General features: G+C 39.9%; 1 protein-coding gene across 2 annotated transcripts in view; it reads left to right on the top strand.

Annotated features, from left to right (window-relative positions):
- Positions 1–1,068: 1,068 nt before the first annotated feature.
- The window catches only part of nlgn4xa (neuroligin 4 X-linked a), a 149,733-nt gene continuing 127,872 nt past the window's right edge, over positions 1,069–22,929 (top strand). Inside the window, exons 1-2 of one of the 2 annotated variants that reach the window (XM_084713473.1) lie at positions 1,069–1,490; positions 16,282–17,005. In XM_084713473.1, the coding sequence (XP_084569599.1) occupies positions 16,555–17,005 (451 nt within the window). In that variant the 5' untranslated portion in view covers positions 1,069–1,490; positions 16,282–16,554. The remainder of the gene's footprint in view (positions 1,491–16,281; positions 17,006–22,929) is intronic. The other variant, XM_084713474.1, reaches the window with a different exon arrangement.

Raw genomic sequence — 22,929 nt, 5'->3', positions numbered from 1 at the left:
TGTCCAAATCCACCTGTGCCAGGTGTAAGATAGGGCACTAAGTCTAATATACATCGCTGCCTACTGCTATTTTTAATGTCAGCGATTTTGTTTGTGTGAAATTTTCAAATTTTTTTTAAGTTGTTCAGCTTTGCTGAAAAATAGAAAGTTTACCCATGCTTGAGCAGTATTCCTGCCTTTTTTAAACCAAGACGTGAGACAGGGATTACACCAGATATGCAGTATGGCGGCATTTTTGTTGTATTTTTCCATTTGAAATCCGGTCACCATTCACTTCCACTGTTTGGGAGATTCTACAACAGTTTTCCTGTGAAACTCCAGCAGTGTTTTGCAGACTGAAAGACTAAACCTGACCTTTAATTGGCGTGAGGGTGAGCAGATAATCACTGAATTTTCAATTTTTGGGTGAACCATCCCTTTAAACTGATATCCGTCTGCTGATTTCACATATTTGAAAATGGTGACATATCATTCACAATATTTATTTCAAAGGACGAAGTCTAAAGTTGCAACTGACCCTGGTTAAAACAAATTAAATGTAAATGTACTTTCATGTATTCTGAAAATATGCATTGTTTTACAACCTTGTAGTACTATTTAATTATTTATTTATTTAGCCTAGAAATAAACATGAAAGAAAAATGATCAAATATAGATGAAATGCTGCTTATAAAGATAACAAATAATATAAATTTCATTATATTTAGTAAAAAAAAGATTTTCATACAGGCACATATCAGACAATATACCGATATGTGACAAGCTAATATCGGGCCGATATATCTGTCAGGCTCCAGTTGCAACCGTCCCCAGTCTCCCCTACAGGCACATTAATCCAAAGTATGACAGAAGTTGTAAAATACAAGAACTTTTCTTCCCATCAGTCTGTTCTCAGATGAAGTACTCTCCACAGTGGGGTCCCGGTGTGCAGAGCAGCCGGTGCCGTGTTCCCTGCTCCACGCCAGAGCTGCCACAACACAGCGGCTGGTTAACGGTGATGGAGAGAATGCGGCAATCCATTGGCTGCGGGCTTAGTAAATTTCACTCGCTGTAGTCCAATGGCAACAGAGGGAGAGAGGGAGAGAGAGAGAGAGAGAGACCTGGTTTCTCTCTCACTAATCTGTCCTCAGTACACTCGCTGCTCTATGAGAGCAATTAGATTCAGCAGCGTTTCCACTACCTCTGCAATGACTCATTGAAACATCTTCTGTGCTGATAAAGCCGCATCTCTATTCTCCCCCACCGCACACACACATTCACTCACACACTCACTCACACACACACACACGCACACACACACAGAGGACGTATAGTTGCCTTCAGTGCATCAGGACTGCGCGTCTTCTTCTTCTTACTTTGGATTTTGCAGGAGGAGCAGGCGCAGCAGGCTGGACGTGGACTTTATTGTGGTTTTTCCTCTGTGGTGGCGGTGTTGGATTTGGAAGTCGGGACTTGTATAGAAGCGTGAGACGGTGGAGACCCAGGCTGAGGTAAGTGTGAGCCTCGCAGCTTCTCCTCCGGCAGGGAAACAGAGTAAATTTAAGAGGCGAGCGGCTGAATTTCTGCGCGTTTTCAGGCGCTGCTGACCCCCCTCCTCCTGCTCTGGTGGCTTGTCCGGACGCGCTTGGAGCTTAAATCCACAGGGAATTCATCCATAGACATTTCAACAGGATCACAGTCATTTTGCAAGGAGAACTTCATAGAAGAAAATAGTAAATAATAGAAATCAGGCGCAAAATGGAGGTTTTTATCCAAAAAGCCCGCAGCAGCAGCTGAGGCTCATTCTTGCGCACTTTCATCCGACTCCAAATGAGCTTTTGTTCCTGTGGAAATGATGACAGGATGAAAATGCAGTTCATCACACATCAACCTTTTTATTATCTGTATAAATGAGTGTTTGCGCGTTATTTCTGTGCACATCTGTGGTGCTGCTTTGGCCAAACTCGGTGCCAAAGCAGCAACAGCTCGGTCAACTTTAATGCGACAAGAAGAGCACAAAGCTCTCTTTCCCTCAAGATGCCAAAGCGTTTAAACCCATTTCACACCTGCATTTTCACACACAACTCTTTTTGTGTCTGAGTGAACGAGGTGCAGCAGCAGCAGCAGCAGCAGCACAGACCAGCATCTTCCTCCAGCAGCAGCAGCCCCTCTCCTCTGCGCGCATCTCTATCCAAGCAGCCACAAGATGGTGGTGTGGATATCTGGATGTGGATTTTTTTTTTTTTAGGGAAAAGGGGAGAAAAAAAGTGGGGGGGTGGAGGGTTGAGTGGGGTTGCATGGATCTTTACAGCTACACCGCTGCTAATGCTGTGATTTTCAGCTTGTGTTCACACTGGGTGGCAATGCACTGCACGAGAGAAGGTGCACGCAGCTACAGCTTCACACAGGCTGGTGTGACCTTGTCGTGCACATACCGGCTCAGAGATGACATGATAATGTTGAGAAAAGGGCCCGTGAGGACACAGAAACTAAAAAATCTCTCAATATATTCACAGTGATGCTGCTCTGTGGGTGTGGGTGTGTGGGTTTGCTCAGTAAAGGTGTAGGTGCAGCCTGTTTTGCATTTCAAACCCTCTCAGGTCTGCTTTGCAGTTGCACAAGACGTTATAACTGATAATAAAATTAATCTCTGAGGATGATTTATTCCTAAAAAGTTTCATATCTTCCTCCAGTGCAGCTGAGCTTCTTCGACTCCTTCTGGTGGAAAGCAAAAGGTTCCTTCCCTCGCCATCTTTAACAGAGAGGGAGAAAAAATGGCCAGGCAGGTGTAAAATTCACTCTAGGGTAGGGTTCACATTTGAATCAGGTACCTGGAATTCGCAGTGATACATTCTGTCTGTATTTTACTCTTTCTGTAGTAACAAAAATGTAATTTCACTTGGAAAAAATAAGTTCAAACTTCTCAATTTCAACATTGATAGAACATTTTAGACACAGCATGAAACAAAATCCCTCCCAAACCATCCCCATAACCTCCAGCCTGTCAGTCTCTCAACATGGCATTTAACGCTATTGCATGTTGTGATGTTCTTCCTGTAAGTCGTTTTTTTTTTTAGGCGCTAGCAGCAGGCATGCTAACATTAGCCGAGGCTGTGGTAGGGGACTTGGCTTTTACGCTGTCAAACACACTACACTTTTTAGCTTATACTTGTACTTAGAACTACTACTGTAAGGCTACCTTCTTTCAGCATCTTTAACAGAGAAGGGGAGGGCAGTTGCAAAATTCACTCTAGGTAGACTTTGTACTGCCCACATTTGAACTGATATGGTCCAGGTACCCAGCGATACCTTTGTCTGGTACTTTACTCTCTCTGTACTAATAGAAATGCAATATCACTTACAAAAAATAAGTCCAAACTTCTCAATTTCAACATTGTTATATATGTAGAACATTTTACACACCACAAGAAACAGAATCCCTCCCTAACTCGTCCCTACAACCTCTAGCCTGTCAATCTGTCACCAGGCATTTAATGCAGACACGTCTCACAAGCATGTAATATTATTCCTGATGTAGTTCTTGTTGTTACTACTGTAGTGCTTGCATACTATAATATTTCCCTGTTCATAATCTGCCCTCTTGAATATTAGTTTCATACACACAAATGCACATTACTTCCTGTACAGTAAAAACAGTCAAAACTTCTCAATTTAAGCATTGTTATTTATTTAAAACATTTTGTTAATTATTTAGAGCTGCATAAAATTAAATCCCTCCTTCCATCTCCCCTCCTAAACCTAAGACAGTGACAGAAACCCAATTATCTCTGACACCAAGCTAACTAATCCTCTGAAGATGTCAATGCCTCCCTTAAACCTATAATATTTAATTTTTCTGTATTAAAATGCCTTAAAAATACTAGACATATGTTACATAATTTGTTGAGGAATGTACTTACAGTATTCCAAATGCTTCCAACAATGTTAAAACAGAGAAATCTGTAATTTATTCAAGGTCACATTGTGTTTCCTGCAAGCCGTTGCTAGCTTGTTGCTAGTTGCTAGGACTAAAACATGGGATACATGGGATTTTGAGTTTAATGTGAATCAGTACCAATGTAATTCAGTCAGTAACCTAAAGGTACTGAGTTTGGTACCCGACCCTACTCTAAGGTAACTGAGATCTGAAGATTACGTTAGCCTAATTCTTGGTGAGTTGATTGAGAGAGCCGAACATGAACAACTTTTATGAGTCTACATGTTATTGTATAAAAAACAACATTTGTTCATGTACTACAGTTCCAATCACACAATCATCCTTTTTCAATCATTCTCCCCTCCTGGCTTGTGATTGTCCGACAAGATTCTTGTCCAATTTCAACAAACTGCACAGACACAGTCATGTCATTCAAAATGAAAGTGAAATATTTACAGTGCTGCTCCATAATCCACTCCTCCTGCATGTTCCAATAATATATCAGGGATGCCTGGAAACATGTCAGGCACAAATGCAGGAAATTGGTTTTGGTCTTTTGTATGAGGATAATCTTTGGTGAGTGCAGGTGCCTCTGAAGTATGCATTTTGGTTGTAATTTCATTTTTAATTCCATGGAGAATGCATGAAAAAAAGTTGTTTAGTGTAGAAATGACAAACTGGGAGCTAAATCTGGCAAAATGTTGCAGTTTTAATGCCGTACAAATTTAATATTTTATTCATCTGCTTCCATGATGTCATCATTTCCGCTGCGGGCCTTCCATCACATGGAACTACACGTCAACATATTCATCAGGTCAGTCAAGACATGTGGATGCTGAGCAAGCAGCTGTTTGCTGATCTGTCCAAACCATATGCACACACACACACACACACACACACACACACACACACACACACACACACACATGCACACATGACTAACAGGTCCAAACAGCAGGAGTTGTGTAACAGCCGTGCTGGACGATCTGCTATTGATACGTTTTGTTTTGTGTAAGGAGAGCTGCTTACTTATTGCACAGTGAGACATCTTGGTGTGTGTCAATCTCACACACACTCGGTATCCCACCATTTCTCTGTTGGGTGTGTGCTATGTTAGCTGCAGAAAATGGCAGTGAAATGAATCTGACAGATCTGCTAACTGTTTATTTAATCTTTAATTGCGTGTGCTGTATTTGGAAGAGTGAGGGCTGTTTGGCAGTTTCACATTAGAATTTTTTTTATTAAATGAGTTGTATGTGACATTGCCAGCATTGAACTTTAACAATATTTGTTCGTCTTGCTAATGCTATGTGAGTGTCAGTGGTGTTGACACTCATCCTATAAACCCATAATCAATGTCTAAGTGTTTTTATCACAACAGTGGTTCCCAACCTTTTTCCCCAGGAGCCCCTTTATTTGCATCCAAGGAAAGCTGAACCCCCCCAGCCTGCACATACAGGTGTATAAACCAAAAGAATGTAATTAATTCCAAAGCTTTACTGGCCCAAATAAAGATAATTTAAATTGTTTCCATTCTTAGAACCATTACCTTTGGTAAATGTCTCTTTTGTAGTATAAGCTTAACATTTTTAACTTGAAAAACCCAGCAGAGTCGGCTTATACACTCTCATCCTTACCGAGAGGTTAATAATGATTCATTATAACAGAGTTTGAGAGGTCACAGAGTTGTGGTCTACAAAGTGGTCTATTGTTTTTAATTTAGACAATAAATGTGTCTTTTTAAATAGTTTTGTGTGCAGACTTTTGTATACATTGTGATTTTCATTAACGTATGCAAATCTAATTTAGATAACCTCAGAGCAGACAAAATCCTGGGGACCACCTGCGATTTCTGGTGCCCCTTTGAGGGGGGCCCGAACCCCAGGTTGGGAACCAATGACATTCACTATGAATTGCACTGTGCATCACCTATATGCCAGCCCAACAATGACAAAAAAGTCATCCTCTCTGGGACTTAATTGTATTTTAGAGTTTGTCATTTCCTGGAAAACCATTAAAAAAATGTTGATGACTCATTCTCCACTCAGGGGCATATACTAAATTAGCTTCCAGTAAAAAGTTTTCTTTGTTGTGACGCACGACTTTATAACTTTATTCAGTGATAAGGGTGAAACTGGGTCATATTTTATGGTGAAAATATTCTCTGGTTTCCCTCTGATGTCCTCCAGCTGCTCAGCTTCAGCTCTGTTTGATGGACAGATAGCTTTAGCAGCTCACTTGTTGCTAAATTAGCTAACTGCTAGTTCAGTTAGTTATGACTAATCCGCAGGGAATGCATTGGACAACTGTTAATAAGTGCCTTATACAGGAGTAATTACACTTAATAATGTTAAAAAGTAAGCACTTATAAGAAACTTTGTAACAAAGCTTATTAAGGTTAATTAATCCTTTATTATGCATTTAGTAACAGTTAGTTTTGGGGGTAGCAAGGGTATGTTCTAGCACTTTTCTAATAATCTATCAATAAACATAGTCTTATTAATAATGTGCATTAAAGTAATGTGCCTTATATGTAATGAGGCTGCAAATACAGATGTGAAGTTCAGGCTGGTGGATGGGCATGAAACATCTGGTTGTGAGGCAGGAATTCCTTTCAACACAGCACTGCAAATAACATTCACATTTTTAAGTGTCAACTCTTATCTTATAAGTTTAGGAGGATTATTTTAGTATTACAGACACGTTTTCCTAACTGCATTTATCTTGTATTAGGAATTTAGCTGTTCACTCATTCTTGAGAAATGAGACAAAACCATATTTTGAGGATGTTTTTTTTTTTTTTTTGCAAAATCTGGTATGAAAATAACCCCAGTACAGCAGCCTATTCCTCAAACTTTCCATCTGTTGGTCTGTGAGGCTGCTGTCATTTCAGTAGGAGCAAATATTCTTCAGCAATAAGCTCCCTGTTAGCCGTTTCAAGGGAACTTTAAGGGGCAGGGGCAAAAATGAAAAAGTGGCAGGGCTAATAACCTGTCCAGGGTTTGGCATGGTCATGGTCATTTTGCCTCCAGTTTGGGGCACAAACATGTTTTCATAGATTCTTGGTGGCTGGAGTGGTCTGTGGTAGCTGTGTTAAATTTTCTGCTTTGCTCCACGCCTGAACTAGATAAATCAAAGACCAGAATATACTCCTGAACAGACGTGAACAGTATGGACACCACGGGCATGTAGCAGTTCTGTTTATACTATTTTCTACGGTCCTCATTGAAGATGCATTCCATACATGCATATTCCGGAGCTGGATGTAGCATAGCGGTGGACAAATTGGACACAAATTGGAGGTATGCGGATGTTTGTACTCCTTATTATTGGACCCTGGCGTGCTTGCAGATACAGAAAGTCTAATTTCAGCTTAAAGACAAGCCTCTTGAGTGAACTTCTGCTGTGACATTAGGGCAAACATGAAGAACGGAAGCGTTCCATTTATAGTTCCACACATGAAGATACAAAGAGGCTGTCTTTTGCCTCTCACAAGCTGTTAAGACCATCATTTACATACTTAGCGATGAGTGGGCTGTCTTTTTATCACAAATGTGCCACTATACTGGCACGTTAAGAGGTACTTCATTTCTCGAGAGACTTGTTTCCATGCAACATTGTTTCTTCATCAAGTCATGGTGTTAAAGTTCTATTGTTGAGAACTGGAAAGCCGTCCAATGCGCTGATTGGGTTTTTCTCCATCTGGTTTAAAGTTCTTTTACATAATCAGTAGTGAACAACTCTGCACTGTCCATTTCATGAGGAAATCTGCAAAAACTTGAACCTTGTTCCTCAACTTCGCTTGTGCTACTTGGGTGACAGGCATCACCGACACCAACACCTGTTTTTTGAAGTTCACTTCTTGATAAATTGCATTCTGTCATGCATGCCTCCAGTGTTTAAGTCATAGTGATACAAGGCAAATTCATTACTTTCAGAGAGTCCCTCCAAACACTCCTTAATTTGCATGCAAAAGTAGTGTGCAAAACCACCCTGTTTCACTTATCTGGCAGGATATCTTCAAATTATCTGTGTCATCAGGCAACACTTGAGATTCTTCCTATGTGCCCCAAGCAAACTGGTGTGGAGTGGTGACTGAGTTGCATGGGACTTGACTTGGCTTGGTGAAGGTTTGGCTCGAGTTTATGGAGGTGCAAATATCAATTTTGAAGCCTAATTTCAAGCCTTTTGAATTTGAATTGAAACAGCTCTTTAGTTGTGCTGATTGTTTCCAGGTTGTGTGCCAGCAGGACCGGGAATGGGAAAGTCATCTCCCTGTGCCAGAGCCACAAAATAGCAACAAAAAACGGCCAGGAAAAAGAACGTACATATTTCTGGACACATACAGGATATCGTAGATTGACTTACAGGTGTAACAACACTTGAAGCACTAAAGTAATTGTGAATGACATTGATGTGATGGGTATGTAAGTCAGACATCCCAGTCAGCCTGGTAAAGGGCGTTTTGAAAAGGAGAGGCATCACATCGTCAAACCCAGGACTAGCCGGCTGTGTCTTCTTCTGGGTCTTCCTTCCACAGTCCAAAGACATACTATATGTGGGCGATTCGAAATAGCCTCTGGGGTGTAATCATCAGTGTATCTCACCCAATTTGAGCTGGGACCGGCTCCAGTCCTGGCCAACTTGTAAAGGATAAACAGGTATAGATACAAGATAGGTAGGTGGATGTTTCTGAAAGCCAGGTTATGCCTGAACTGAGCTGCATGTACGTACAAAGCTTAAATAAATACTTCTATTGTCCTCTCTCAACCCAACTACTTAGGGTTTCTGCTGTTAAAAGCGAGTTTGTCCTCGCCAACAAGCTCAGGGTGAGAACTGTTCACTTTAAATAATGTTATGGAGTATGAACTAGATTTTTTTTTTGTATGAAAAGTGCTCTGAGATAACTAAGTCATGATTTGGTGCTATATAAATAAGACGTGACTTCACTTGAAAATGACCTGTTCTGAGTGATAGTACTACTCAAACAGGCTGAAAAGCCTGCCATCATAAAGGGAGCCGCAAGGAGGTGAATCTTTCAAATGAAGACAATCTGACCTGGAAGTCATTTATAATGTTGCAGTTGGATGTTCACATGGAAAGTGTAAAAGTTGTAGTTGTGCAAAGAATGAGAAAACAGAGCCTTAAGAGAGAAATTCAAACTGCCTTTTTTACAATAACGTGCAGATTGTGCGTGATTGTTGCATTGTCTGGTTGAAATTCAGACATATTTGTAGACAACATGTCTTCACTCCCAACTCTTCAAACACAACAGCTTGGTCAGTGGCCCTGCGCTTCACGCTGTGATGCTGCAGATACCCGTCTAGCTTCAGTTTCGCATCTGCAGGGCTCTGCGGTCACGTTAGCAATGAAAGATATGAAACATCTGGGGAGGTTGTCAAAAAGAATGACACAAGACCTTAGTTGGTCAGGTTTTGGAAAAGGAAATGGTATGTATCATAATTTAAAAAGAAATCAACAGTGACTTTTGGTTTCACACCAAAACCAAAAGGTATCATGTATTGGTTTTTATAGTATTGAAGCTTAGAATGTTGTGACAACCCTGCCCCCGCATTAGACGGACTTTCATGCACTTTACATGACACCACCTGACCACGATGGTATTTAAAATCAAACAAACATTTGATTTGAAGCACACTGACGCCTTCAATCGTCCGTCACTTTTGCATTTGTGAGGAAAATGGGAGAACATTCTACAAGCTTTCAGCTCACGCATTAATCTTATTAGAATTTTTTAATTAAATCACTGAGCTCGTATAGTTCCACCCCTATAGCATTCATTTTTGCAAGAAAGGTTCATGACTCTCTTTCTTTTGTATTCCGTTGCTCGTTTCCCGACATGCACAACATGCATCTTAAACAGCAGGACCTGCAGGAGTGCATTCGAAGTAATTTAGCTCAGGCTGTATGCATTTAGTGTTTGAATATATCTGGTCATAGTCTAAATTATTCTTCAGAAGCTTTTTTATAGCGAGAAAACACACAGCGTGTACAAAAATGCAAAAACATATAAACAGTCTGTATATGCAGCTTAATGATCATCTGCAGTGGTTCAAAGTGTCTGTGACATTTCATAGTTAGGACAGGATCCCTCTGACAGGATCATTTTATAATGATTGAAATGCAAATGACAGAGCGCGCCTTCATTGATATTCATAAGACTTATCTTCTATAATCATTAAGAGTGAGAACAATGTTCGCAATCTCCTGTGTGCCTCTGCCAAGGAGAGCCACGGAACACGCTCTGCATTCAGCCCGCGCCGTCTGAAGGACAGTTTATCATAAAACGCCACATCATTACAAATACTGTACACAGTGCCGATTTATCACCGGAACATTTACAAGCATATAACCTCAGCTGAACAATGAGCAACAGTTTCACCTGTGTGCAAACCCTTTTTTACTGTTTCTGTGCTGCCATGTGTGGCGACTGCAAACAGCCACTGATATTCTTCATAGTGGTAAATTTCATCACTGCACAGGATAACCGCTCTTGTAGGCAAACAGCCAGTGATGAACAGCCTGTGGTTGTACTCAAACACCAACAAAATGATGTGCTCAAGGCAATATATCTCCTGTGGTGAGCATTTCTATATGCACTGATAGAATAATTGAAAATATAGTTTCATTTTAATACCGCCAAAGGTAAAAGTGTTATAAAATGTCCCACTATAATTACCATGATATTGTAACCATAAATGGAACAGTTTAATGAATCAATAAGCACATGCTTTATTGTTAACATGCTTATGGCTTTCCACTTGTGCTATTAATATGAGCTCAAAGCATTTAGGAGTTTCATGAAAATCAGTTAATTAATATGCAAATGTGTGTAATGTCAGTGCATAGAGGAGAAGCTATGGGGTAAACATGAAGATCTATTATGTTCTCGTCTTGGGTTCTCATGGTCATAACAAGAAGACTGCGCTCAGTAGAGTGCAGATGTCGTCCAGGCAACAGACAGTGAAGCACCTGCTGCAATGCTGCAGAAACTGCCAGATGCAACTAGCGAAGATTTGCACGGTCACATTAGATGCAAATTTAACCGAGTGTGAATGTTACTGTTCTAAACTCAGTTTAACTCTGGATTAACAATGTGTGTGTGAAAGAGGTCTAAGTTATCCTGGGTTGATGTGCAGCGTGAAAAGCCCAATAGATGTGTGCAGAGTTATTAGTAAATGGATAGAAGGTGTAATGGTCATGTAACTGAGCGTCCTGGGTTTACCAATTTGTATAAATAAGATTTTATTATCAGCACATTAAGTCAAAATGTCACAATCGTTTTATTGGATCGACATAAAACACATCAGTTAATGCACATTTCAGTTATGCATCACAGTGTCTTTTTGTCCCTTTGTTCTTTGTTTTTTTCACTTTGAAGCATATTCATTGCAAATTTCCTTCATATGATTATATCCTGAAGTGCTGGCACAGTGTGACCCAGGGGTCAAATGAGCAAAAAGACGACATCATCATCATCATCATCATCATCATCATCATCACACTATAATACTGCTGCATCTTTGCATGTATTATTGCAAACTTTATAAGCTTTTATGGACTGTAGAACATATGTGAGGAAAACAGGAAATCATCTCTTCCACCTTCTAATTTCTCTTTCAGCTACACTCGAAAAACAAGTGATTTGGCTTAATAAAAAAATGACAGGCAATCTTTTTGCCTTAAGACAACTTTAATGAAATTATGATCACCCAACTAACTGCATTTACTTAGGGAAGTGATTTTTTCTTCTTCAATGAGAAGCATATTTAATTACAGCTTATTCATTAATTGGTGGCAAAACTTATTAAGTTTATTTACTCATAAAAATTAAGTTGCTCCAAATAGATCTAAATCAGTTAATTAAAACTTTTATGTTGCCATTTTCAAATATGTTGACCGTGCCATCACCAATTTTAGATAAGTAAATAATAAATGAGTGTTTTTGTCATGATTTCACGCCGTGTGGCTTGGATTTGAATAAATCTGTAGATTATTTGAGAAAGTCCAGATATAAATCATCACTGTTTCAAACCTGGATTTGTCCTGAGGCTGTGAGTTTTGGAGGACCTTGGCTTTTGCACAGAGAGTTCTTTCTCCCTCTTTTATTTTGCTTCCTGCACAATGTCAGTCAGAACTGTAAATTTTAATCATGGCCATCAATGAACAATTCTCTTTTCACAGAATGTGCATGTATTCATATGTCTGTCTGACTCCTCTGAAGCTTTCCCAAATATCAGTCTGGGCACCTCAGCTGATTTAAAATGAATCCCCTCACATCTGTGCCTATATTTTACTCACATTTCATGATGTTTTCCCCGAATATGATGTCATCTCATCATGTTAAGAGGTTTGAACTTGCTCTTTCTGTGGCTGGGTCCGTGAGCTATGGAGTGAGATGAGCCTCCTGAATTTGCAACCAAAATTCTGAAAAAAACTTGCCTCCATAATTCTCGACCTGGAAAGAGGAAAAAGAGAAAATAGGGACCTTTGCAAAGAAATAAAATAAGTAAAATCACAGAGATGTCGATACGCAGGGGACCAATATTGTCTCATGTATCTGTGAAGGCACCATCGATACTGACAGTACAGGGTTTGGAGCAACATGTCCATCCGGTCTATGTCTTTTTCAGACATGTGCATCATCTGTCAGAACAATTGTCCACAGAAGAAGATGGTGTTATCTAGCATGAAAACATCGGAGCTCAGCTGCTGATCCGCGGGTCAGAGAGCACTGCGACCCAGGCACAGAACGAGGCTGCGTCTTATAAAAAATGTTGGTAAATTTTGTCAAAAATTCTGGCGCTGGCTGGCAACTTTTTGAAAAAACACCGGCGGGGAAAGAGTTAAGAGAGACTGAAGGGAATGAGTGGAAGTGTAAAGTGAGCGTGGCGAACATCAGCTGCAGTATAGATTTCAGAATAATGATCAGCGCCAACAGTGAAATCCTGTAACAGCACAGTGAAAGTTGAGTCATCTGTAGTCGACCACAGCCAGACATCAAAATGTAGCACATTATGGGTGTAAAGGGGTCAGGACTGCCCCGTGCTGCTTTCATCGCAATGCAGAACTATTTGAAAGCGTTCGGCAGGCTGCTGGTTCTCGTCCACACCGGTCAGGAGGCCCGGGACGTTCACAGACGAGAGCAGCAGTAGCAGGGATTTAAGGATATTTTTACAGGCTTGTTTACTGCAGAGCTTTCTTCACTTGTCTTCCTGCTGCACAACATTGTTAGCAAAACAGAAATTATGAGACATTTTGCCTAGTTGTCTTTGATAGTTACCATGGAAACACTGCTGTTAGCTCTGAGATGTGCCTGAGGGGTACGACTTTGGGTTGGATCCCTCAATTTACCAGAAACATTCTCCATGTAACCTCAGGGGGGATGACTGAATGAAAAGCTGAGGATTGGCATTATTCTATTTTTTTTTTTTAATTAGTAGTAACTGACGTCTATATCTGTGGCTCTCAGCTCCAAACACACTGGTTCCTACTGAAAATTTAGTTTCTAACAAATGTGTAAAGCTCAGAGAGATGGGTTTATTTTCCCTAAAAAGATGTAACAAAGAAAATATCTAGAGATGAGCGGAAGATGCCGAAGCTTTGTTCGCTCCTGTGAAGCGCGCTGTTTGGATGCATTGTGCCAGAGCTCGTTTCAAATGAAGAAAACATCAGTGGTGCTTTAAAAAGAGCTTCATTCAGTTTGACAGTTTTTAAAGCTAAACTATGCAGCTCACAGAAGAAGAGAGAATAATTGATAATGGTGGTGTACATTAGAAAGAAATTAATATCAACTAAAACAGTTCCTTGTGAAATAATTATGTAATAAAAGTTAATTTAATTCATATAAAATTAACTTTTATTAAAATTTAATTTCATGAATATCACACTTATGATTGAAATATCACATCAAAGGTACATTAATGTTTCATATCAGCAAAAATATTCAATATCTACTGATTTTACGCAACATATTGAACAATAATATCCATATTTAATGCAGCACTTCTGAACAAAAGCACACATTTAACACTCAGGCTTTTTATTGCACACATGTTGGATGAGACTAAAACTATTAGAGCTGCAGAGATGAATCGATTTATTGTCAACTATGAAATTATATATTAATTATTCTATAAATAAATCTCTGATCTTCTCAAATGTGAATCTGCCTTCTTTCAGAGGCAAAGCTTCTTTTTCTTGAACTAAAATGGTTCAGTTTGTGAGTGGAAGTTTTACAGTTTATTCATTTAACTATTATTTATTGTGTATAGCATTGCTGGTAAATATTTTTTTTACACTTTATTGCTTATTTTTTTTACATTTTTATTTTAAAAAAAATACTAAAATGTTTTTTTTTTCTAAAACAAATGATCTTATTTTGAAAAATCCCATACCTATTCAATGATACCAATGACAGTATTGGTAAAATTATAATAAAAAGTAAGTAAAGTAAGTAAAGTTCATCTAGAAAACAGTGTGTTGCTGAGATGTAAGTTCCACAAACCAAACAAACTGATTGATTATTTAACCCTTTGACTGTGTGGCTGTGGACACAGCCGTCACTGGGACTTTTTTTCAGCAGTGGATTTGTATAGCTGCTGAAGAAACAGTCATCCAGTGCAACAATGTGTATTTATAGCTTTTTTAGTGGGATAGTTTCACTGTCAGATTGGGTCTACACATGAGATTTGTTGACAATACAAAATTATAGAATATTAACTATTTTCCTTAAAATAATTTGTCCTGATTTGTGCAGGAGAAAGAATAAGACTGGCCACGTTGAACAGAACAGTCTGTGAAGTTCTTGTGTGCTGAACAGTCAGTGCACAAGGACTGAAATTAAGTCAGTTTCTCATCAAAACTGCATGTATTGTTGCGGCCTAACAAACATGAATACATTCCTGTTGTCATCAAACACTTCCAAAGCCAAGTTTTTGAAAAATTCATATTTATTTTCTCCATCTTTTCCCTGCACATCGCTACATTTTTTGCCCTGCCAACTGTCAGTTAGCAACCATCGACAAATGTATTTCACATCACTACTTGCTTGTACATGTTCATGTGTGTATAAAATGTACAGTACAAACAAAATGGGGACCTGATTAACAAGACGTATTGTTTTTTTGGATTATTGGTCTCACATGAGACATGAACTCTTGTCTCCTGTGTGAACGTCCTGGGTTTGTATTTCAGTTATGTAATGTAACATATGTAATGTAACTTGTGTACATTACGTAAATTAACTTTTTAAGTAACTTATGTAAGTAACATAACTTATGTACGATACTCTTACTTAGTTACATTACATTTTGCACACAATTAACATATGTGACAACATTTGTATATTCACTCTGTAAGGTAAGGGCTTCGCTCCTACCACATCCTGACACATAATAAATCTTTTTCTGCCTGTGTGTTACCACTTTTATACATGACACTGTGTGAAGGTGGATTTTCAGCAGAGTTTGTGAAGCCATTTTCTTGTCAGAGCTGATATGTTCCCAGGCAGACAGCTCTACCTGACACATCCTTGCAGCTGTAGTCAGTAACCTGAATCCTTTCTGTTCTGTTTCATTAATCCATGTTGGAAAACTGTTTAGTTTAAAAATCTTGCTTGCAAAGATTGGCATGTACTTTGACTCTATTAGGAGAATTCCACTCATTTATTCATGCAGCCTTTTCATTTATATTTGATATCAGAAAGGAGTCAGTGCTGGTCAGCATGAGATTTAATAATTGATTTGGCCTGACTTTGAGTGGCACACACTGTTATTTGAGCGAGAGGCTAATTAATCAACATTTTTAGATTGGAGCAGCCAGGCGTGATTTTTTTCTTCAGCCATACCACTTAAAATATGAAAAATATGTATTTTAAAAATGTCTCATGACCCGAGGGCAGTAGAATGAGGCAAGAGCTGCAACTTGAAATTGAATTAACAAGTGGCGTGCCATCTAGTTTTGACACAAATGTCTGTGAGATGCCTCCAAGCGCACAGAGCAGATTTCCAATTCAGACGGCTCTCTGAAATTCCTTTGCAGCGAAGCCTGAGAATAAACTGTCATCAAATTCCTTTAACCAAAGACCTCAGCAGCCAAAACATACAAAAATGATAATTTATGGTTGGGTAAAATGAATTTCATGTAGCAGCAGGTGGAGACTGAGGGGCAAGTGTCTGAGGGGCAGGGGCGTAAAAATAAAAAGGCGCCAGCTGCATGAGGTGGGGCACCAGCAGGCCAAAAGTTGTGATGCATTTATAGTGAAACAGTTCCAATCCCTGATGTAAATTAAATAAAATAAAAAATAATAAAAGATAAAGTCTTTTTTCTTCTTTGTCTTTCAGGATATCTCATCAAGCTGGAGCTCAGGTAACCAAAGAGCCTCCTAAGCCCTTTCTTGTTCTGGACTGGGGAGTCGTACACCAGCCACCGATCTCCATGCAGGCTCTCGGAATGGGGAGCTCAGAGAAAGCTTTTTTCGACTGGGGCTCGTTCGCTCAGCTCACAGCCTGAGGAGGAGCAGGACGCATCTCGGTGGAGGGGCAGGGGGGGCGCAGAGGACCCGAGGGCGGACCATTACCACGACCTGCCAGGATCAGGCTCAGCACAGCAGGAGCATGTCAGCACCTGGAGGCCCTTCATGGATGTGTCGCTCCACGGCCAAGGCCAGCCTTTTGCTGTGGATGGGGCTGGCGTCCATCTGCGTGGCCGCTGTTAAGGCCCAACAACACCCGGTGGTCACCACCAATTATGGGAAATTGCGGGGAGTGAAGGTTACATTACCCAATGAGATCCTGGGACCAGTGGAGCAGTATCTGGGGATCCCATATGCACTGGCCCCAACGGGGGAGCGGAGGTTCCAGCCCCCGGAGCCACCCATGTCCTGGCCGGGCATCAGGAATGCTACTCAGTTTGCTCCAGTTTGTCCTCAGTTCTTAGAGGACCGCTTTTTACTCAATGATATGCTCCCGGTGTGGTTCACCGCCAACTTGGATACAGTGGTAACCTATGTGCAGGAGCAGAGCGAGGACTGCCTCTACCTGAACATCTATGTCCCCACAGAGGACGGTAGGTCAACTGACTGTGTCACTTGTCTTCTGTCTGTCTATCTTTGCTTTGTTGTATTCCTCTCTTGCTTGTGCAGTTCTACATTAAACTTTGAGGCAGTATTGTACTGAAAATTTCCCAGTAATTTTCTAGTAATAAGAAAGAGAATATAACTTATTACTTGAGATCTATCTTAACGTGAATATAATTGCCTGAGGATATACGAGGATAGGATACAGGATTTTCTTATGACGCCCAGAAAAACTGTAACAAAATCATGATGTACCCTTTAAATGTCATCATCATCTGAAGGTGAAGCAATTCTACTCCAACTTGCCATATCTGCCCCTCTACCCAAGACTGGACTGCCCCAAGTTCACTGTGGCAGTTACTGGTAATTTGGTGATTCTTAAATTGTTTGGGAATATCACTTATGATAAGGGATAAGGGATAAGGGACTTTCTTACACACCCGGCCCCCTAGTTTAACTGTAAAGTGCGACAAAGTCTCTGTAGAGAGGAAGTTGTGGTGGATGAATGGTCAAAACAGAGGAGTCTTCATCAAATACTGGGGTTTGAATTCAGATCCAGGAGACTGGTTTGCGTTCAGTTGCAGATCATTTAGGTTTAGGCAACAACAAAACACGTGGGTGTTAATAGCCACACTGGCTATTCCACCTGGGTAGGAGTAGAATTTTTGGCTACTGATCCCTGGGTGCTAATAGCTAGCTTCATCATTTCAGTTGATGTTATGTTTAGATACTGTAAATTTTCCAGTAAAAGGCGGTAATAATAGCTGGCATGACCAGCATGAACAAATTAAGGCTAGTCATTAATAGAAGCAGAATAAAAACACTGAGGGGGGGAATTACCAGTGCTCTGATGGCCCACATAGTCAATTGAGCATTATGTACATTTCTACAGCAAACTCCATCAGTACAAATACAGTCATGCTGTACTCACCACTCTGCTGCTCCCAATTACTCTGTTTGACACAAACACTGTTTTCATTCACTAATTATTTCCACCCATGTTACTATGCTGTTTTAGAGAATGAATCACCAGCAAAGGCAAATCATATTCAAGAAATAATCTATCAATAATCAGAGGATGAGCAAATCAAGAAGTTTGCAGTCAATCTTCAGTGAATGAGAGATCAGTCATCAAGAAATTAGCGATAACTAATCCAAAAAATAAAAATGCTAAAGTAAATGAATGCTTTTCAATCAGTTTAGATTAAAGTATAGTCATTATTATATTGTATTTATATTATTTAGGTCGTACAGAGATGGTAGAAAGTTAACTGTCTGTGTGCTAGTTTTGTTGTTAACACTTGAGCTCTGCTTCAGCCTGTCCTCACCCTCGAAATACTGCAAGCTTATTTACTTTTCTTTGCCGAGCTTTGAGGACGAGGGCTCAATCGCTCGGTCACCCGGACTTCACCCTCTGTGGCTGAGGGGGATAGGGCAGATGATCATATCCCGTTGCATTGTGGAGCAACCTGCAGAATTTTGACGTCGGACAGTGGTTTAATGTTCAGGCCACAACAATGTCTGAAAAGCTCATACATTTTATTTCTAAAAGCCTAAAATTTTGTCTAATCCCTGTTGCGGGCAGTAATGTTTGTTAATGTCTCTGCGTGTGACAGTGGATTGTGCTGCAGGAGGCTGTTCAATCTTTTTTGGTGGAGTTTCAATCAGCACCATCAGCAGCAAACACTGTCACTACTGCTACCTACGGCAGCTAGGTAGCTCATCAGCTCAGAATAACAAAACCTAAATTAACTTAAAGGATTTCATCATTTTTATCCGGTTAATCCAACATCCAATGAAACATCCTTCACATTAAAAGCATTTAACTGCATGGGTAAATCACAAGTTTACTTTTATCATGAAGTAGCCACAGGAAAAGCAATGTTTGTCAGTGAGATCGGCTTTACCACGATCGTCCATCAAAAATGTCTACAAAGACAACCGTTTTCTGGATTTTTTGACAGTGGATCAGTTTGAAATACTGCAGGGAGTAATAGAACAAGAAGAAGCAGCCACAGTGAGCTGTTAGATGAAGAAGTCTAGGTAGAGTAAAAGATGCGACTTTCACCCAGGGGACTGGTTTTCATGTGTCCCATGTGAAACAAACTTTCAAGAACGTCCGTAAGTTAATAAACCCGACAAAATTTAAGTTACATCACATACAGAACAGTGATCCATGACCATGACCTTTTCCTGAACCTAACCAGGTAGTTTTGTTACCTAAACCTAACCAACATTTACATTTTGTACCACTACAATAAAGGTCACCTAAGTATGGATGACCATGATGGCCACCTATCAGTGAGATTTTAAAATAAGATAAATAAAGAGTATTTTAAATAAAGACCTGGTTCTTTTTGTATTTGGCCACCATTTGGGAATCTGTAGTATCAGTGCTGGATGCTTGAGAGTAATTAAATGCATATCATTCTTTTAAATTAAGTACTAACTCCTCTGTTGAAGTCCAGTTCAAATTGAAAGGCATTTTTTTTCTTCTGCTACAGCATACAGATCTGCTCTGAAAAATCACATCCTTTGTTCTCCTGAGAGAAAGAGAACCAGATTTACAGTTTGTATTTGCTGGGTTAATGACTGTGCCCCTTATATGTGCATTACCTAGCCAGGATGCTGTAATTTTCCATCTACGTATGCTGAGAACTTGTTTTCCAGGGCTCAGCCCGCCAGCTCAGCTGTCGATCAAATACAAACTCCAACATGCTTCATTAAAGGCTGAGATAAAAGGGAACAACTTTTGACATTTAGAGCTTTTGTTCTGTATTTTGATGAAGAAAAAAACAATTAGCAATTAGTCTAGAAATGTTTTTGACATGATTGAGCTCCTTTCATTTGTGATTTTATCTGGACAAAATAGCTTTTTTTCTCAAATGTAAAAGTTTAAAAATGCTGGGCTTGTAACAACTCTGGAAGGTTGAGACTCAGGCGCAGAGAACACACAGGAGGCAAAGTGAGGTTCAAATAAAAATCACTGTCTTTACTAGAGTTCAAAAGGCACAAAACTAGAATTCCATAAAAAGGCAAAGTCCAAACAAAGTCATGGAGCCAAACACAGCAAAACAAGAAGCAGCACCACTGACAACAAAGACAATCTGGAGCTGGTGGAGGTATAAATACACAGGGAAGGCGAGGAGGGTAATCAGGGGCAGGTGAGTAAGTGGCCTCAGGTGTGGTTGATGAGAGGCGGGAAAACACAGGAAACTGAAAAGACACAAGAGGTAGAGTTACAAAATAAAACAGGAAATGACATGATGAAAACCCGAATGTTACAGGGCTCAGTCACGGACAAACTTATTCATGCTTTTGGTACAATGCATTTGTATTTTCTTTTTCAGTGAGTGATGTGTCATAACCTCTTGTTCCTTTTCCCTTCATTTTGCCAGCAGTCTAATCAGTGAACAGTGGTTTGTATAAAAGAGAGGAAATGCAGAGGCTCTTGTCAAAGTGCTGAGAGCTCTGTCAGTCCATGCTGCTTTGTGCTACAACAGATGAGAGTGCTGTTGATTGAGAGTGATGTAAGATTAAAATAAAAAGAAGCACAGGATGTGAGGTTCTGTATTGCTCTCAGGATGAAGGCTCTTCCAAAGTGTTCTCCCCTGTTTGAGTGAGCACTTGTGATTTGGAGCTGGTGCGACATGAGCCAAGCACTTTACCCACCCAGGTCCCGCAGCAGCCGCCGTGTACGGGACCCGGTGTGTGTCCTGTTAAGAGTGTGTTGAACATAACCCAGAGTGGCTGGAGGTCAGACGGAGCAGGCTGTCCGAGCTGTTTTAGGAAGCAGCGGGAGAGTGTGGAAGGAGAGCGGAGCACATTAACGTGTGTGTCTGCTGGAGATCTTTGACAGCTCCGCTCTAAATTTAGTCTGAGCTCTTGAGTACATGGTAGATTAAAAAGTGCAGGAGAGGGATAATCTCACAATCCTGCGTTGGTGCACAGTCAGGGGCTTTTCTCAAATGATTCAGCATCTGATGAAAAAAAAGTTATTGTATTCAAGTAGAGCACAATAAATCAGTGGATGGCAGTCTTGTATGTGTAATACATGTTGTTTTTGTGCATGCTTGGCAGCGAAGCCAACCACGGTCAACCTGTGATGGTTACAGAAAGCTCCATTTTTTAAAGCTCTCTCTGTATTCAGCTCTCAGCGCCGTTGTAGCTTTTAACTGGATCTCTGTGTCTGAAGTGTGGTTTGACTCCTGTGTTCCAGGCTATAATGCAGCCTAGTCCTTGTCTTTTCTGACTTTATTATCATGATGTAACCACAGGAAAGGCAACGTTTGTCAGTGAGATTAGTTTTATCACTATCGTCCATCAAAAATGTCTACAAAACAAGACAACAGTCATTTTCTGTATTAGTTGACAGTGGGTCAGTTTGAAATACTTCAACTTCTTCTTTCAAACAGAGTGCAGTGCATATGCCAAAGTCCATTTATCCTTCCAAATAACTTCTGTGGAGTCCAAATACCACATATGAAAGTGTCAGATGATGTTTGAATACTGGGCTTTCACCCAGGAGACAAGTTTGCATGTGAAATCAATGTTACGTACGTTACATACATAACCATGATCCATGACCATGATCCTTTATGAAATGTAACCAAGCAGTTGTGTTGCCTAAACCCAACTGAACTGCAGCAGTTGAATTTTATCCATTTTTGGTACCATATAGTTGTGGGAGAAAAAAAAAATCTTTAAGTATCATTATTCTATTTTTTATGATTTCTGAATCATTTTTTACATATGTATATAACTAATGCTTGGTCCGTTAGCTCGATGCTAACATATAATGCAAATTCATTTAGGAAATTAATAGAAATTCATGGTTATGTTATCTTAAAAAACTATTCCATTTTGCTTCACATGCTTAACATAAAACGATACGTGCACCCAGACTTTAAGTCATAAACTTCAGCACTCCACACTGACCAGCTACAGCAACCTCAAAGGGTCAAAACTCAAACTCAGAATACTGTTACTACTTGGAAGGGACATCGGATGCCGGGAGAGGACAGCATATATATTTAGATTTTAGCTATCGCTCTCTGGATGAGCAGGAACATTTCATTCTATTGTACATATTATTTCCCACCCGTCCAGGGATTTGAAAGGATTGTTTTCAAGTTCATATGTGAAGGATGTTAATTGAAATACTCACGTTGTGCCGTGTGCAGTTTTCAAGGATTCTCTAATTTACTGCATTTATATGCAGTACAGCAACTGACTGGTTTGTGATTACCACTGTTTCTGGAAAGAAAGCACATGACATATGATCTCTAGAAGTGTATGAATCACTTTTTTTCCCATGGTTGAATCATGGTAGTACCGAATCCGTAGATAAGTGTTCATTCATTCCAGCCCTAATACCATGACAAGGAAGGTCACCTCACTATGGATGATCCTCACAACTGCTCAGCACTCCCTCGCTTGTCAAGTTGACTTTCCAGACTTTGGATGTTGGGATGAATACAGAGGGCTCCCCCTTTGAAGCTGAGATTATTAATGAGTAATTCTCACTGAAACTTCAAAGCCCCGAAAATGGTATTTGGGGAAAGCCCTAATTATATGAGCTAATCAGGGGCTGGTTGATATGGTAACAGAAAGAAGTCCTATTAGTCAAAGTCAGTACCTAACATGCATAGCTGTTGCTCTGAGAAGCTACATAAAGCTTCAAAAATAATTAAGTAAAGTAAAACCATAACTTGTAGATGTTATATATGTACAGTATATGAAATAGTTTATAAGTGGATGTTGAGTTCAGGGGTCAGTCTTCTTAGTAATAACATAAAAAGTGACGTGTTTGGACTGCAAACAGGAATTCTTTCATCTGCTTATATTGACACGCTGTCTCTTTGGTTGGGCTTTAATTAGAAAGACTGGCAGGAAAAAAAAGTTCATTAAAAGT

Source organism: Lutjanus erythropterus, chromosome 24, assembly GCF_056507025.1.
Source record: "Lutjanus erythropterus isolate fLutEry1 chromosome 24, fLutEry1.hap2, whole genome shotgun sequence".
NCBI lineage: Eukaryota > Metazoa > Chordata > Actinopteri > Lutjaniformes > Lutjanidae > Lutjanus > Lutjanus erythropterus.
This window is presented reverse-complemented; position numbering and strand designations above follow the sequence as displayed.